Source organism: Callionymus lyra, chromosome 3 (assembly GCF_982586985.1).
Source record: "Callionymus lyra chromosome 3, fCalLyr1.hap1.1, whole genome shotgun sequence".
Lineage (NCBI taxonomy): Eukaryota > Metazoa > Chordata > Actinopteri > Syngnathiformes > Callionymidae > Callionymus > Callionymus lyra.
Window position 1 is genome coordinate 15,911,844 of NC_141820.1, and position 19,045 is coordinate 15,930,888.

Below are 19,045 nucleotides of genomic sequence, written 5' to 3' on the forward strand. Positions count from 1 at the left end.
ATTTTAACTGAATGTTTTTGTGTCTTTTCGTATTTGTAAGGATATCTTTCCATATATACGTATATATATATATATATATACATGTATATATTTAACAGATTTTTGATATAGTTTCATCAAATATGAAACTATTCGTCAAAAATCTGTTAAATACAACAAATAAATAAAATTGAAAAAGTATTTTTGAACAAATATTTTCACATTCGTGTATGATTTAAAAGATAGCTGTGTATGTTTTAAACATATTTGTGTATGTATTAAAGCATTTTTAAACACATATTTTCACATTGTTTGTATGTTTTAAACATTTCTGTATGTATTAAATTATTTTTAAACACATATTTTCACATTTGTGTATGTTTTAAACATATTTGTACGTATTCAAGTATTTTTAAACACATAGTTTCACAGATGTGTATGTTTTAACATATTTGTGTATGTTTAACATATTTAAAAATATATTTTCACATTTGTTCATGCCTTTAACAGATTTTTGACAAATAGTTTCATATTTGTGTACGTTTCTAATATATTTTAAACAAATATTTTGTTCATGTATATTTATAGTATACTTTAGACACATTTCTTTTTTAAATATATATTTTTTTTCACATTTTTGAAAATAAATATATTTAACAAATTTTTAAACATGTATTTTAAAATCTTTGTTTCTTAAAGATATGTTTTTAAGTTAACACATTTAAAGAATATATTCAAACATCTTTAAAAAAAACAAAAAACAAAGTAAGTTCTATTTCTTCAAACCTAATAATAAATCAAAATAAACAGATGATCGTCAATCAGAGACTATTATTATCTCTGTGAACCAGGGACCACATTTATATAATGAAAACCAATTTATTTTCTGCCCCCGGAGTCCTCTGGCGCCCCCCAGGGGAGGCAAAAACCTCTAGCTCTGCTTAGATGATACACTTTTGCTTTCCAGCCATGGACGTGAATACATGAGAACAGGAGACACATTAAGCACATTACTGTCAACCACCACAAACACGCCAGCATGTAACATGTTTGTAGTGACTGACAGCGGGATAAACCAATTACCAACATTTGGATTAACCTTCAACTTGTTAAGAACGCTCAGGGGAGTTCAGCAGGATGTCAGCGAGACACAGCTCGACTGGGGAAATCCAGCGTGAAAGCATACAATAATTTATTTGCATCAAATATTATTTCTTTTATGATTCAGAGAAAATGAACTTCCTCCGTCAATCAAGAGAAAGAGCTTTTCCAGGGTTTCTTATGCAGCTTTCAAGAAGATTACGGACCAGACCGGCGGCTCTGATTGATTTCATCTGCGTGAACTTGGAATCTATTCCAGTCATATGTCACATTTACATAGCGGGCGGAGGAAAAACCGAGGCCGTAATTATCTGTTCTTATTACCACACGTGTGTGTGTGAGAGTGTGTATAAAATGTCCTTTATGCACTCCTGGTGTGATTTATAACCGTCACATAAAACTTTCTTAATATCGCCTCGGACGAAACCGAGATGTGGGCGACGTGAACTTATAGCTGATATATATGAAGTCTTTAATATGATGTATACCAAGACCAGAGTCACGGTCAAGACCGACGCGGGTAAAAAGGTGTGTAATGATAGGCTAATGACGCTTTCATGAAGCACTTGTACCGAGAACGCCACCTACTGGTGTCTTAAAAAAAATCTCAGCTCATCTGCTGAGACCATTAGGCTAAAAGATAAGGGTCGGGGCTAAAAAGGTGATCCCCCAGTGGAGCAGACCGGGGGAGGTAATGAGCGTTTCCCGCTCCCTCCCTTCATTACTGATCTTTGTTTTTTATCTGGAAGTGATGGAACTCTCCTTCAGACGCCGTCAACTATAGCAGCAGCTGCTTAAAAAAAAAAGAAAAAGTGCTGATTGGGTTGAGCGGGTGCTGGAATGAATTCCTCCGTTTTTATTCCCCGAGTGGCGTGAGATTAATGAAAAGAAGCGACCCACATCATCAGCATCCATAGATAAGGTAAGGCAGAGGATTCAGGGTATAATTTGAAACATGGTTGATGCCGTTTGCCTTTTTTCCCCCACCATAGGGAAGAACGAATCTGAATATATAACCTTTCTAAATGGAAATATATTTGTATTTATCAGTTTGAACCAGTTGTTTGGAGGCTACTTTTGACATAGGTCAGATAAACTACCGTATTTTACGCACTATAAGGCACACTTAAAAGCCTTTAATTTTCTCAAAATACGACAGTGCGCCTTATCTATGAACATTACCTGGTTTACCAACACGTTCATGACCCTGCGGCGACACGCCATGGGCAGGATTAAGTCATTGCGTCATCACGGGGTGGGATGAACGACGCACGTCACGTCATGGCGGACAGCTATGGAGTGATATTACTGCCACCGGTTTAAGCGATCGTGTCTTGGTTGTTGTACACTCAAAATCACTTTGCTGCGCACTCAACCAGTCATACACGTGCGTTCAACCCTGCCCATTATTTAGCCAATTCACAAAACACTAAACCAATTGAAATGTCAGGGAAAAATTACGCTTAAAAGTGCTTATATTAATTAACATGCAAATATTGATGGGGTTTGTTCTTTTTTCTGTTGCAATTAAACTTCTGGCCGCTCAATGTAGTCCTTACTTCATCCGCAGCTAAGGAAGCGATGAAATCCTGAAAGATTCTCACGGTAACTGAGGACGAGAGGATACAGTTGACACCAGTGGCTTTTTAAAACTGATTTTTGACAAATGAATAGTTACAACAGGTCATGCGGTCTGTACATTCTGCAAGACCAGAGTCAAGTACTTGGAAAATACTACAAATATATTCTTGTTCCTACAGTATCACAATATAGTGTACAGTACCCCGTATTGTGATACAGATTGTGTCACTAGATTCTTGCCAATACACACTCCTAGTAAACGTTTTTAGTAAGTGTTTTTTAATTGAAATCCAAATCATAATTTAAAAAAAATGCTACAATATCTGTACAGAAGGAAAATAATACTTTGTGAATGGAAAACAATTAAATAAAAAACATTACATGCGCTCATGTCAGTTTTGATCTATGGGTTCAACACTTCAGATCCGTTAATATGTGTAGTTTGCGTTCATTTTAATAGAAATTAAAGGTCTATGAGTATTTATTTAGATGTGGCGCCCCCTATTGGGTCTTGTTCGGCTTCATTAAATGATAGGTCGACCTGGGTTGACTAAAGAAAGTCTTGACTTTGGTTCGCACGATGTCGGGGTTTTAAATCTTAATGGAGAAGAATTTTAGTAATTACAGTTTTGGTGTAAATTCACATTCAACACAACACAAGCCATAGATCACAAAAGTGCAAGAGACAGTTAAAATCCTTTTTATAGATACTTTTTATTTATATTTTTTTATACAGACTTTTTGTCACATTTAGTCAGCGAGAGCATCTTAATGTCCATGACATTGTTGTAATCCAGGGCAGCGTTAAAGCAGAAGCGGTTTGACATGCACAAAACCAGTTGGGCTTCTTGACCAAAACCAACCCAATAAAGCTTAATCTATATAAAAAAAAAAAAAAGAAAATGTCTGAATGCCCATATTTTTTTTTTTAGGGGGAGGGGGGAGCTGCCAAATTAAGTGTCAATCAAAAATTGTGTCTTGATCATTTCTCTTGATCATGTTTAAGCAAACACTCAAACCAGCATGATTTCGAGCTTTTACCATATTTTGATACGTTAGTAGAAAAAGAGCCGTTTTGAATTTTGAGTTTGTTTTACCATCAGCTTGATTTATTCATATAAAAAGGAAGAATGACAAGCATCAGTTCATCAAGTCAAACAGTGTAAATTTTCAATTCTGACCTTTAACCTTGGGCTTTAAATCCACGAGTCTGCCTTTTAAAATGTATTTAAGTGCTTAACTATTGTCCATTTTGAATCTGAAAAGTGTGTTAGGGTCCATGAGTGGAGAATGCCCCCCAGCCCTCCTAAGTTTTGGTCCCAGATGACAATTTTTTTTTTTTTTAAATTGGTTTACAAGGCCAAAGAAAAAAATCAGAATGGAAAGGTTGGGGAGAAACAGGTGTAGGAACAACCCCTCAGACAGTTAAAACAAAATTCTCCGGCCAACAGACAAAAGCAGTGTGAAGATAGAAGTCGATCGAGGGGGTGGAGGGACGTGTCCATCTACCATTATTGAAGGGAGCACTGCCTCCGTCTGTCCGACCATCAACGCGCCGGTCGAGAGCCGCCTCCTGCACCACCACGACCTACTTGAGCAGAGCCTTGATGTCCTCGGACTCGGCGGCTTCAAAGGCACTAATTCCGTCCGGTCCTTTACAGTCTTTGTCCGCTCCCTGGGGAGGTGGAAGGAAATGTGAATATGAAATTTGCCGACTCATCAGGTTGAAAAAAAAAACACGTGAAACAATTCTCTAAATGTGCCTGATGGTGTTTCAGCACAAATGGTGTGAGGACAGAGTGAGAGAAAAAGTGTAAGTGAAAAAGACAAGAAAAGAAAATGGTGGTTTTGCAATTGCAGAAAAGACATTCAAGTTCAAAAGGGGGTAAACATAACAGTAACAACTCCCTGCACAATAAATGTACCCCACTTTACAAGAAGCCAGTGGAAATATTTATTTAACGTCACAATAAACCCAGAACTTTAAGAATTGTTGGTTTCATATGCATTTTTTTCCAAATAAAAAAAAGGCATCAATACAAACCACACATGCATATCTATTCAGGGTATAATTTGAAACATGGTTTGCCTTTTTTCCCCCCACCATAGGGAAGAATGAATCTGAATATATAACCTTTCTAGATGGAAATATATTTGTATTTATCAGTTTGAACAAGTTGTTTGTAAGCTATTTTTGACATGGGTCAGATAAACTACCGTATTTTCCGCACTATAAGGCACACTTAAAAGCCTTTAATTTTCTCAAAATACGACAGTGCGCCTTATCTATGAACATTACATGGTTTATCAACACTTTCATGACTCTGCGCCGACTGAGCCCAAAACGCCGTGGGCGGGATTACGTCATTGCGTCATCAAGGAGTGGGATTAACGACACACGTCACATCATGGCGGACAGCTATGGAGTGATATTACTGCCACCGGTTTGAGCGAGTGTGTCTTGGTTGTTGTACACTCAAAATCACTCTGCTGCGCACTCAACTCAACCAGTCATACACATGCGTTCAACCCCGCCCATTATTTAGCGAATTCACGAAACACTAAACCAATTTAAATGTCAGAAAAAAAATTACGGTATTACAATAAATTGCAATAAACGCAGAACTTTAAGAATTGTTGGTTTCATATGCATTTTTCCAAATAAAAAATGAAAAAAAAGGCAGAGGTCAGGTCTCTATATCAATATAAACCATACATGAATATCTTTTCACTTCTGGATATAGATTCCTGCAGCAAACTAAATTGCTGTTCACTGGAGAAGACGCTGTAATGGCGATGTCTTCGCAACTGAAGCAAAATTACAAATGCTTTTACAAGATTTGTAACCAGGCGATAAAATAACAGTTTGAGACGGTTATACCTTTGTTCATACAGCATGCACTTTTCCCCAACAAAAAAAACATCACCATAAAACAGCACTCGAAAAAGAGAATTCATCGAAAAAAAACAATAAAGTGGCCTGGCGCTCGCCCATATTCAGTAGAAGTATTCAGTCTGGAAATATGCTCGGTGCAGTCTGAGTGATGAATGGCTTTAATGGGAAACAGAGCAGTTTGGGGCATGTAGTGTTGAGATGTCCCTTTGTTCAGCCTGCCAGATTTAGCCTCTTTGCAAAAGGCTTACAGTGGCTGAGCAGGGAGGCTATTGTTGCGCAGAGAAGTAAGGCATTTAAAAAAAATAAAAATAAAGTAAACCAGACCAAGTTCTTCATCGAGAAGCAGCAGATTTCATGCTACGGTGCTGATAAGTGGCTAGACTTGTAAGCACTACTTGGATCCACATTTTTAATTCTAAAACCATTTTTTAACACCATGTGTGGAACATTCTAAAACTGGAGTCCCCCAACCTTTTCACACTGTTCCAATTGATAGAACTTTTGCATCTACCGTGACAATGTGATCGACTTGTTTTCTTGCTTTTGCCTGTGAATCAACAATGCTGAGCGAAGAGACTTTGTCATGAGAGCAGACACAATGTGTCCCTTTTGCATACTAAACAGAAATAATTTTGTAGGACTGACTTCCCTAAAACGTATCAACAACTCTCCGTGTTTTTGTGCAGGTGTTTGTTTGATCCACTGCCATCATCACGTTGGCTATGCATATGTATCATTATATATCATCTATTATCTAGAAACATAAACAACACTTTGACGAAAACATTCATTTCCCCAACACTACCATGTTCGGTCTCGACTTTCCTATATTTTTAAGTTGTACTGCCATCTTCCCCAAAAGTAATAAAGCATTAAGCAGTAGCGGACATACAAGCCATTTGCTCAAAAAATTAAAAATACATTTTCATTTGTGTTTCAACAACAGTGCAAGTGGAATTACTCTTTAGTAATTTGCCAATGAGACCTTCGAGAAGACGAGAACTTGGATGTTGAAGTGTGAACTCCCCCTACCATGTCTCCAACTCTAGGGAAGTCATTAGTGCGAAATCCAAAACCGTGTGGTGGAAACGCCACTACACCGGCCTTATTTCGAGTGAAAGAAAACACCTTGACATCTCCACCTTTGACCCCTTTCACCATTTGATATTCTGCTTTCCTGGGATAAACAATGCATCTTCACAACAAAAGTAATTGTGTTTCTGTGTGAAACGCTGCATTTTTGCTAAACCGCCCTCATAATGGAAGTTCCCCTGTGGTCAGCAGGGAAGATTATTCTTGACCGCGTTCTACAGGACGGGCGACCAACTCATATTTCCTGAGGATTTGATAGACGGTTTTGGATTCCTGCCCCACTTGGCCTTATATCATGCAACTTTATTTCTCTTCATCCAATCAAGCAGACTTGAAATAAAGACATAAGAGGATAACTGGCCATTTCAGAACATCGTTGGCACTATAGTCCGCTATGGTGCATGAATGAACAAAGGTTGGTGTTCACTCTAGACTTGGATTATTCTCAGTCAAGAAAAGAAATGTATACAATGAACAAAGTACCCCACATTGAATAAGGAATATATTAAAAAAAAAAAAACATGGAAATAATTTGGTGATAAATGAACAAATGAGGTAGTTTATTGAAAAGTACTCTTGACTCACCAGAATAAATACAATAGTGGACCTAGGCTCAAAGGCTTGTATTCCCACAAAGATTTCCCTCAGCTTTATTTGAAGTTAGTCGCTTTAACGTCCATTTTCTCACAAAACGTGTCGGACCAATTTAACTACTAAAGTGAAAACAGATCAATGTATTACCAGAGAAGAACTGGCTCCATTCATATCTTTATAAAAACAATATAAATGGTATAACCGCATCTTTTTGGTCATCAGATTCCATATTTGTTCATTTCCATTATATCCTTTCAAAAATATTATTGTTGTTCCCTCACAAAAAGGTTTTGTGTGTGTTCGTATTTGTGCGTTTGCCCTTTCTCCGTTGACTGGAAATTAACTGGCCGGTCTCCTCGGGCTGTTGTCAGCACTCTTAGCACACGATCTCATGACTGTGTCACCTATTGGGGTTAAAAATGGCTTTTTATAATAAATTTCCCAACAACAGCGCAGCACGCATTTGGGAGCAAAGGTCGGCTCCCGTGACGCGACAGAGAAAGCATTTTTTTGTCTGCCAAAACAACAATGTCTGACAGCCCAATAGTTCCAATTCAGTAGTCTCAGCAGGACCCATTTATTCCAGATATGTGGAGACTCAAAATAAAACGTCGACAGTGAGACTTTTGGAAAACAACTTATGACTTTAGTAAGTCTTGAATTTGGCATCCACAACACAGCCAAATTCAAGAATCTTAAAATCAAAACTTCCTTTATACTGTAGACACAGTCAAGGGATGGGTCAACTTGACGTAGTACTACGTGTATAAATCCTTTCATTCCCATCTCAATGCAAGCAAATTGTGCATAAACAATGTTTTATGACACAATCTCCAGATTCTAACTCGGGACAGCATGGTGAACTAAAATACTTCAACGATAAGTATAAGTGTCTTGACTACTTCAACAGGAAGGAACTAGTGACATATGACAGAGCTTTGCTGCCTCGCCAGGCCTATCCGGTTTAGGAGGAAGTTCGTAACATGTTTCAATCTTCTTCGTTTCTCCGTTTTAATGAGTCATCTCTGTGCATCATTAAGATGTCTTGAAGGTGGAAAATCACATGACCATTAGGGGATATTCAAGATTTATTTTCCATGATACTGTATCGATATTTGACATCGCTATTGATTTTTCTTATCTAAAATATTACAAATGTTGAAATATATATATATATATATATATATATATATATATACATACATACAGTATATATCATTTTTCTTTCCTTCTTTTGAATCATAATTTATTTTTCAAACATAGTTATTTTATGGTTAACAGTTCAATAAAGTTTGTTCAAAATTAAATATTGCAACTTTAACTAGATACATCCTCTGCAGCTAAAGAAACAATAAAACCCTGCAAAATATTGCAACTTTAACTAGATACATCCTCTGCAGCTAAAGAAACAATAAAACCCTGCAAAATCACAACAATGACTGAGGATGAGAAGATACAGTGGACTCCTTTTTTTTAAAGCTGATGTTTGGGCATATTTTGGATTCAAAACAAATTAGGCAGTTACGACTTTGTCAGGAGTCATGCGGTCTGTAAATTCAGTAAAGATATTACTGGTCTCAAAGAAATATAATGTATACGGAAAAATACATGAACTATACAACAGTGATGTGTTGATGAGGCACAACTTTGAAAGGCCACTGCTTTATTTAATCTGTAGCTCTCATTTACTAATTCAAAGAAACCATGAGCCAGAAATTGAAACTCTACTATTTGAACCGGCCTATGATGAGGTACATTAAAAAAAGAGAGAAAAGGTACAAATAAAGGCAGGAATATACTCACTGCACTGTAATACCTGTAATATTTAAAAAAATATGTAATATTTAACTGAACCGTGTTCCAGATTACCATTTTTAATTAAAAGGGACATTTCTGATCAGATCGAGAATGCAACAGTAAAACATTGTTTCAAGATTATTATCTTTCCATTAACTGTAGTGGAATGAAGGCATGAAAAAACATGTTCAGATGCAAGTGGGTAAATTCACAAGCGAAGAGACATTGTCTGATGCAATCCGACAAAATGCAAATACATTAATAAGAAAAATATATTTTCATCCAATTTCTATTTATATACTTTCTGTAAAAACCTGAATGAAATGATAAAATTATGATAACAATGTTTGACAAGTAAATTAAAGGGATGAGATTGAAAGATGAATATCTCTAACCTTTGCAACATCTGTGTTTCAAATTAAATGGCCAGTCCCTCACTCATTTAAAGAGGGATAGTTGGAGAGAAAATAGTACCACCTGTCAAGGTTTAGATTTTGATTCAACAGCGGATTCGAGTATAAACAACTTCACTTAAGGATCCGGTCAATTGAGACGGATTGCATTTCAAAATGGCATTACTGACAATACCGAACCAATTTTGAGGGATTACTAAAAAGAAAGAAAAAAGCGATTTGATAAGACACTTATAGACAAAGCCAAATCAGTTTTGGTTGTCAAAACTGAATTATTAAAACTTTGTAGAGTTGTCAAAGGCTCTGTAGTAACTCTGAGGAAAGCAAACAGCAGCTAGCCGGTGGCGGTCGCCAGCTGCCAGCCATCTGCTGGAAGATTACTCCCTAGACTATTGGCATGCTGGCGAGAAAGCTGCACGAGAAGAGAATAGAAGCAAAATGATACAAGAGCCACTTGAAGGTCCATACAAGTTGAAACGATACTCAGATTGTTCAAACCCACTTATATCGTTATTTGAAGGTTATAGAAGGAAACTTTAGAAATGGTGTTAATAAGCGTGTGGTTGCTTTCATTTCTGGTTCTAATTAATTTAAGGAGGCCACATTGATTCTTTCCTGGAATGACTTTGAAGATCAACTTTTACCGACTTCATTTTAACAGGGTTTTAATGGCCGGCCTCTCCGGCATTAAGTGTTGAGTTAACATGTTGGCTAAAAAACACAGTCATGGTTTAGTTACTTAATTTCCGCATCAGATCAGACTGATTAAACAAAGATTATATACCATGTTAAAACACCAATTTTATTCACACACCATGACTGACCTGACTACCATGGGCTACCTTCACTAATACTGTCGGAATGAACATGGACCATTTAATCAGGTTGATTAAGTTAAGTGGAAAATGCTTCGTCGGTAAATCATTACATGCGACTAGAGACTGTTGTATGCAGCTCTCTGCAGTTATTCATTAAAAGTTTGGATGGAAGTTCAGCAGAAGTTCCTGAACGGCATAAGAGTCAGCTTGACATGGAGCACTCATTTGAAAGTGAGAAGTGATTTTATCACCGTTTCTTTTTTGACAGTTAAATTGTTACCTAGTTGCACCTGAATAAGCAAAGGTATTCTACTAAACAAATAAAGCAAAATCCCCCAAAACGCTAAACATTAGGAATTCAGAATAAAGAGCACATGAAGTGTTACGGTAGTTTAACTTCTTAAGGTTTGTGTTGTGACAACTGAAAAAGCTCTAGAAGATATAGATGAGGTAAAGCTCTCTCAGCTATGAATGGAACCACTGGAATATGGGCACAAAACAAATGAACAAACAGTAGCGCTCTGTGATGCCCAATGAACATTCCAGTACAGCATTAAAGGCCCATTGTTTGGCAAGTTACCTCATCAGCGCACACAACCCTTATTGAGAACACACACACACACTCTACTAATGGGTGGAGGGAAACAGAACTCTTTTGTGTGAAGATGCATCTTAAAAATACAAAGCATAAAACATTACAAACCTTTTCTAGCAGAACCTTGACACAGGACAGATGGCCCTCAAAACAAGCGGATATCAGCGGAGTGAGTCCATGCTTGTCTGGAGCCTGTAAAGGAAGCACAGACGGTAAAAGAATGTCACTTGTAAAAAGTCAGCTTCAAAATAAAATAAAGTTACACAACTCATGTTTGTTCTGCTGCCATTGGTATGAAAATCAAAACAAAAAGAGAAACCCATGAATAACTTGACAGTTCGATGAAGGATTAGGGAGACGTTAAAGTCATAAAAATAAAAAGACATTGTTATTTTGCAAGGTGTAAAACAGCCGAACCAGCATCGAGTGCGGTAGGTGTTTAAGAAAATGATTTCCAATCTCGTAATTTTTCTATAATAACAGGAAACCCCTGTGCTCAATCCAGATAAAAAGATGCCAATACCGCGAGTGTTAAGTGCCCTTTGAGTAAATGTGAATCAATCACAACATTATGAAAGGCAATTGAAGGCGCTCGTGGCTGGCAATCGCAGACAATTGGGCAATGATGATGAGTAGCTGGTGCTGATGAAACCACTCGGTTAGAGAAACATTTATGTCCATTGTAGAACCACTTGACGATCACTCAGGAGAGAAATCGGGACAAACACAGAATGTGATGAGGAGAAACTTACGTTAACGTCGGCCCCCTTCGAAATGAGATACGAGATCATTTCCGACTGACCGAAGTCAGCAGCATAGTGGAGGGGCTTCCTCCCAAGTTCCAAGGTACGGTTAACATCTTCAGTCTGGTGAAAAGAAAACAAGCAGATTAGCAAGAGGGGAAATCCTATTTGGACACTTGTGTTGCAAGATACACTGAAAGAGTTTGTGTACACTTTTCACAGATGAACAACTTTTATACAACTGAGTTCTTAAACTGAACTTTTGCCCAAAGTTATGTGAAGACAGGACGACCACTTAGTTAGTTTATTGTCATGTGTCACAGGAAAACCAAAAATGTAACAAGGAAACAACCAGGCCATTTATAGATTAGGTGAAAAAGTGGCCACAATAGATGTATTGAAACCAGAGAATGGGCCAAATGTGAACGGTGACATCAAACCAAGAGTTGCATCATTCAGAACTTCAATTTATTACAGAGGGGAAACATTTTCATTGCTTTGGAATTAGCTTTACTTGGTGTTGTTTTTATATTAATCTTGGGAAAGTGAAAATAAGCTAGTGTGACATTTAAAAAGTTACATTTTTACAATTCAAGATGTTTACTATACATCGTTTATTTTCGAATAATAGTTGATAACGGAGACCACCGGCAGCATGAAGTAATGTACTTCACATATACCCAGGTTCAATAAACAACATTCCCTTTGTGTTCCTTTCTGTAGGAATTAAACAAAAAAGGTTTACTGCCATTGTATCCTTTTTTTTTTTTAAATCACAAGACGTAATTTTACTAGGTCTGGGTATTGATCGGAAATTGATAATAACGGTACTGATAATGATACTTTGAAATTCATATGAATTCAAACAGATAAAATAACATTACATATAATATAACATATAAATTTTATTTTTCATCTTTGATACCAAAAACTGTTTTATTGCAGAATAAGAAATAAAAAAATAATTTCCATTGCAAGATAAAATTGTGACTTTGATCTGATCTTTGTTACTTTTTTTGCCTTCAACTTGAGAACACACTATCAAGTTTTGATCATTATTTGGTAGCACAACTTGGCATGTTTCTATACTCGATACTACTAAAGTAATTCGATACATAAAAGTTCGATACCCAGCCCTAAACATTACTTGATCAAACCTCCTACTTTTTTAAGCATACAAGTATCTGGAAATTGCTTGGCACAGCAGTTGTGATAAAATAACCTTGATTGCAGAACAGGTGAAGAGAGACCAACAAAAATGTATAAACTGAAAGAAAAAGCAGAGTTTGCGCTTACTCTGGACTAAAGTTTGTGTGAATTATTACTGACTGATGAATATAAATGTTAACACTTTTTTGCTTTTTTGTTCGAACAAGGCTTCAAGTTCTATATTATGTTTGTTTACAATGGTTATTGAATATATTATGTTTATTACTGTAATTGTAACATTATGTTTGTTTATAACTGTTATTGAAGTAAAAAAATCTGTCTCCATTTTATTTCTAAGGATTAATATGCCTTTATCTGAACAATCACAAAAAAAGTAATACATTTTATTGTAATGTGAACTATTTATTATATTATAGAAGGAATAGGTGCCGCAGAATGACTGCCTTTGTGCTTGGTTCCCTTTTTCTATTGCTCAATTTGTGTTAGGTCACTCTTTATTATTTACTACAACCACAAAAGAAATACCTGTGTTGTCTTTACAACAATAAACGGCAATACAAGTATAAATTATTTAAAATCACTGTTAAAGTCTTATCTGCCTCAAAATGAATTAAGGACCTATTTATTTGTGGAGGCTTTTTCTAAATTATCTTTGACCTGCTGTGTTTGTCACTATGTTGCAAGAGTTACTAAAAAATGTTTTGTAAATAAATGTAAATTAAAGGAGCAAATATAATCATGCATTAGAATAACCCAACTAAGTAAAAAAATCAAATAAATGAAAGATCCGATTCCCTAAGGGGGTGCATTGGTTGTACATTACCTGTGGAAATCCTTTTAAGACTATAAACTAGCTCATTCTTGGAGCAGTGAATTTTGGAACATTTTGAATTATAAGCGACTGAACTAGTTCATTTTATAATTAGTGCACTGAACTTTTAACTAGTTCACATAGAAATATTGAACTTTCCCCAACAATGCATAGGACTCATAAGGCATGTACACATTTTAAGCATATGTAGCCAAACAAAGAATTTCCCCAAAAGAATGCTGCAAAGGCAGTTGACACTAAATACACTCTAGAAGTTCTTCTTTGAACACGTAAAAGGGACAGAAAGTCACAACAGCTCAGCATGTTTATCATTGTATTTCCAACAACTGGTTTGTTCCACAGGTTCCAGCAGCTGAGACCACGCCCACCATCACAAGCAACACAGACCAGGCCCCGGTTTTCTCGAATAAATCACCTTTATTTTTACTCATTTTCTACGCAGTTACTAACTCGTTAACAACCGATATGTTTACTAACCTAACGCGTTTGCTAATATAACCAGGTTATCTCTCATGTTCAGTCCAACACCATTGTTTAGCATTAGCTAACCAACAGGTTGCTTTTGCTAGCGGCAACAACATTAGAAAGAACACATTAAGATGACGTACGTCTTCCATTATAAACTGATACTCTATTTAAAATAAAGTATTATTGTTAAACATTTTTCGTCGAGTCACATATGGAGCAAATTCGAGGCGTTACTACACAGAAGCTAACAATAATTCAAGTGTAGAAACAAGACGTGTATAAATGGATTTAATCTCTTTGCAACGCCATTCTATTCAGATTTAAATCATTTATGTATATTGTGGTTACAACCAATTCTTAAAGAATGTGATATTTAGCGTAAAACGATTCACTTCAAATGAGACATTAGCTCCCAGGTTAGCCGGCTCACTAGTTAGCATCGTTTACGAATCAAACGGCGAACACAGCTTTTAACATTCGTTCGTTTGCTCACCGTTTTCAATGTTTCTTTCACCTCGTCCAGGTCTCCGGCCGTTAAAGCCCACATGATCTCTTTATCCGACATTTTCACCTAGAATCAGTCCGGGAAGTTGGGACACTAGTGAGTTGTCTTCTTCTGCCTCTTGTTTTATGGCTGCTAGCAAACAACGTGAAGGCACATTACCGCCACCTATGGGTATGGAGTGTAGGAGTGTCACTCACCTTTATTGCGAGCTTTGAAAACACAACATATGATTTTTTTTTTGTGGTGTTTGTAAAGAATAAAATAATAAAATAAGATTAATATAAAAACAATTAAATTACACAAATTACTTACCTTTTTTTTTTTTTTTACTGATCCTAAGCGCAGTACAAAAACTTAAAATTTATCAATGGAATTTCTTATCAATCTTTGGAATCCAAGCGTATCTTTATCTTCCTTAAAATAAAATAATGTTTTTTTTTTCTCTCTTCTTATTTTAGAAGTTATATTATTATGCATACTATAGTTTTTGCCTCTTCATATATTCCTGATCTGGGCTTATTTATTTCAAAAATGTTATGTTTTACTGTTGTACTGTGTGTCCAAACCTTGAACTTGAAATAATTTTTTATTCTCTTCGGGTTCTTATACTGTTTCTCATTTTCCGTTTTCGTTTTGTATATATATATATACAGTATATACTCCATCCACTAGTCCTTTCTTCTTCCCTACACTTTTAAAGTGTGTGTAGAATTAAACATTTTTATTTACAATTCAAATTGCAAATATTCATGGCGTTTGTTCATTCTGTGTTACATTTCAAATTCTGACCACTAGATGGCAGCAGTCATTACATACTTCCAAGCTAAGTAGGCAATACAATTTTGGGTTTAAAACTAAAAATGAAAGCAGTTACGACTTTGCCAAGAGTCATGTGGTCTTTGAATACTTCAACACCGGAGTCAAGTACTTGACAATACTACACAAATATCCTCATTCCTACATGGTAGAATTGTTGACCTTGTATCGTGATACGTATCGTATCAGCAGCAAACACACCTGAAGCATCGTGGGTGAATAATTGTGTTTGTTCATGAATCATGATTTACCAAATATAGAAATCTATTATTATCTGGAAAATATAGAAATATGTTATAACTAGCAAACATACCATTCAGTTAAACGAGTGTTTCCAAAAAGACCTATAGTGTTTCATCAAGGGGCATAATTGATAATGAAATATTGAAAACTTGGTCTCAAAAAAACAATGAATAGATAAATTGGGTGCTAATCATATGTCAGACCTTTCCAACATGGGTCACAGGTTTAGGTCAAGGGGGCAGCAGCCGGAACCAAAAGACCCAGAGTTCCTTCTACAGAAACCTATTATATCTCTCATGAGGAAACACTCCATTAATACACTGTGAAAGATGTCACGTAGAATAATGGTGCACATGTTGAACACGATCATCCCATGAGAAATTGACTCGATAATAAGATAAAAGGCTTGGACGACCCTTGCAGGATTTTTTTTTTTCCACTCCTGCCTTCATACGAAGTCATATTAGAGTGAGCAAATAGCAAAAATTAAATGAGGTGGCCACATCCTGACAGCCGTGTCTCCCGAAGCTCGTAAAAACCATGAACTATAATTGTTCATTTCAATGACTTCCAATATGAGTGACTAGCTCCATCTTTGGTCCGAGGCACAAGACAATCGCACTCAGGGACGTCACATTACGAGCGCTCTGTGTCGAGGTCAGCAGATAGCATTGACGTCCAACGATCCAGCATGAGATGAATTCCAAATTAATAATTCACAGAGGTTTTTATCACATTTGAATTGCCATTTCCCACAGGCTATATACAGGCTCCTAGCCCAATGCAGAGGCTGTTATGGACCCCTGGATAATTAGTTTTATTTTTCTCAGATATCTGCTGTGCTCTTCCACTATAAATGTTCTCGAGATTAAAGCTTTTTTCTTTAAATGAAAAATGTCAACACCTCTCATATTGGAATAAATAATTATCTTTCTACATAGAGAGTTTGAAGAGACAACATCCACTTTGAAATTGTCTCATAAGTGCCTGTGTTGTCAATTGAAGACACTAGTGTGTTGATGAGGCTTCATGAAACAGTTGATGAGGTATCATGATACAGTGTCTTTATTTTGAAAGGCCACTAGATGGCAATCTTAGTTTGAAAATAATGTCAGGTTTTATCAGTAGAATGAATATATCAGAGTCAAAGGTTATAAAGCAGAGAGTGACATCTAGGCACCTGTATCATGATACATCATCAACTGTTTCATGAAGCCTCATCAACACACCATTAAAAATAAAAAGATGGATATTTTAAAAATGTAATTAAACTTAATAAAGATTTGATTTCAACCTTTATTTGGTTGCAACTGTTGCAATACCTTATTGCACCAGGGACCGTTTCATGTCGGCATTAATTTCACGACCTTCAGATACAGAATTTAAAAAATCATGATTGTCAAAAAAAAAACACAAAACTAATTTAAATGACAAAAACACTGAATCAGTTCGAGTTTCTGTTTCTGTATCCAACAGAAACAAGTGAATTCACTCTTTAAGAGTCAAAAGATAATATTCAGATAAAACCCTGTCTTTTATTTCTTTTATTACTTCAATTTTTTTATATTTGTATATTAAATGGGTTTAATGTTTCATTCTACAGCCTCATTATAATAAAACAAAAAAAAAATGAAAAACACAATTTTAAATCTAATGCTTTAAGTTTTGAAAAAAAAAGTTTTTCCATCTGAATTTGCTCCTGAATCTGGGAGCAGAACCATATCATTGTTTGGACTGTAAAGCATGTTGAGAACTAGACGTGGCAATCAAACTAAAAGGGGAAAACACACAAAGTACATAAACTCTAATTTTATTTTCGTGTCTCATTTTGGTTCCACTCTGTTGCTCCTTAGATTTCATGCACAGCAACACAAAAAGACTAATTCCGAACGCAGGCTAATGAAGTAGCAAATCCAAATCACTAGCAGGATTAATACGGACGTCTGATTGCCTCTTGGTCTCTCTGCCTCTATCTAACGCGTTATTGACTGCACGACCCTGTGCTTTATTTGAGGTTATCACTGATTTTCCACAAATCTATAACTTATTTCCCTGGCTGTAGTTCAGCACCCATGTGACTCGCGAGAGCAAGCCGAGCGTAAAATCAGCAATTAAATCAAAGGTGTATCGCGAATGGAAAACAGCTGCAAATTTGTAATTCAGAACACAAATGGCTTTTTGGTTTTGTTGAGACATTTGTTCTACCGAGGAACATTTTCACTGAGTAAAGATACTGGTGATCGGCTTGAATTAACCAAGGTTGCATGTAGAGGGGGAAAAAAACCTAAATCTTTCTGCACATTTATTAGTAAGTAAGTAAAGTAAGTAAAGTAAAGTAAAGTAAAGGTTATTTGTAAAGTGCCTTTCTAGACCCGGGTCACAAAGCGCTTTAACAAATGAAAGTAAGAGCCAGAATTTTAAAATTCATCCTGAAAGAAACTGACAGCCAGTTAAGAGTTTTAAGGATCAGGGAAATGTGAGTTCTTCTACTAGAGCGAGTCAGAATTCTCGTTGCAGAGTTTTGTATTAGATGCAGGCGAGACAGATCCCTCTTGTTTAGACACCAAAATAAACTGTTACAATAGTCTAAACGAGAAGACACAAACGCATGAATTAAAAGCTCCAGATCTTGTTGTGACATAATTTTAGAGATTTTTATCATTTGAAGGAAACAGTTTCTGGTCAGTTTTCTGAAGTGTTATTTTATTTCATTTTCTTTCAATTTATTTGTTCTTTTTAGTTCCTAAATAGGATATTTTTTAATGAATGCCCTGTATGATGGAAAAACTTTAAATAAGGTGTATTCATTAATTAGGGGAAAATATAAAAAAGGTAATATTTTCTATATCTAGTTAATACTAGGTACATCAAGAGATATCGTGAATTCACTATCCCTAAACATGATGTTACCTTAAAGTAAATATCTCATAAAACACATGAGCTGTTCGGCACCATTTGTCTGATTGCTCTTTTAGTATGATTGTTATGGAAGCCTCGACTATAAACTGCAGTCAGGTTCCAAACCTTGATCGACATGGCAGTGATATCCACACTAAACATCCTTAATTTGACTTAAACATCAATAAACAATCTTTATTCCGGAGCAGAATTGATCATAAGGGGCTCTTGTTGTTGTCAAGGCCACATCAACAACAGCAATGTTTCCTTTTGCCAACTATGTTTTTTTTCCCGCAAACAACTCCCAAAAGTCAAGTCTATGTTTATTACCATCAATTGAACTGTCACTGCCAGCACTAACAGCTGTCAAGTCTCAGGACGTATTAGGCTTCTGCTGTACGGCCACAGGTATTTGAGGAGGAATAGATAGAAAGTCCATTAAAAAGCAATTGAAGCCAGTCACAACCATTTAAAATCCCCACTCTGGTCTGACAAGTAAGCATA

At 36.1% G+C, this 19,045-nt stretch overlaps 1 protein-coding gene across 1 annotated transcript; it reads right to left on the bottom strand.

The window, feature by feature from the left end:
- Window positions 1-3,356: 3,356 nt before the first annotated feature.
- Window positions 3,357-14,709, bottom strand: mtpn (myotrophin). The gene is made up of 4 exons (XM_087786591.1): window positions 14,573-14,709; window positions 11,619-11,732; window positions 10,975-11,058; window positions 3,357-4,336 (listed from the first exon to the last, which is right to left on the bottom strand). Exons 1-4 carry the CDS (start codon window positions 14,642-14,644, stop codon window positions 4,250-4,252), a joined length of 357 nt encoding a protein of 118 aa, XP_087642717.1. The 5' UTR covers window positions 14,645-14,709; the 3' UTR covers window positions 3,357-4,249.
- Window positions 14,710-19,045: the final 4,336 nt, after the last annotated feature.

Coding starts and splice junctions, on each gene's coding strand:
- mtpn (XM_087786591.1), bottom strand. CDS start 14,644: ATGTCGGATAAAGAGATCATGTGGGCTTTAACGGCCGGAGACCTGGAC. Junction 11,733..14,572: donor TGAAAGAAACATTGAAAACG/GTGAGCAAACGA, acceptor TCTTTTCACCAG/ACTGAAGATGTTAACCGTAC. Junction 4,337..10,974: donor TCAAGGTTCTGCTAGAAAAG/GTTTGTAATGTT, acceptor CCACCTCCCCAG/GGAGCGGACAAAGACTGTAA.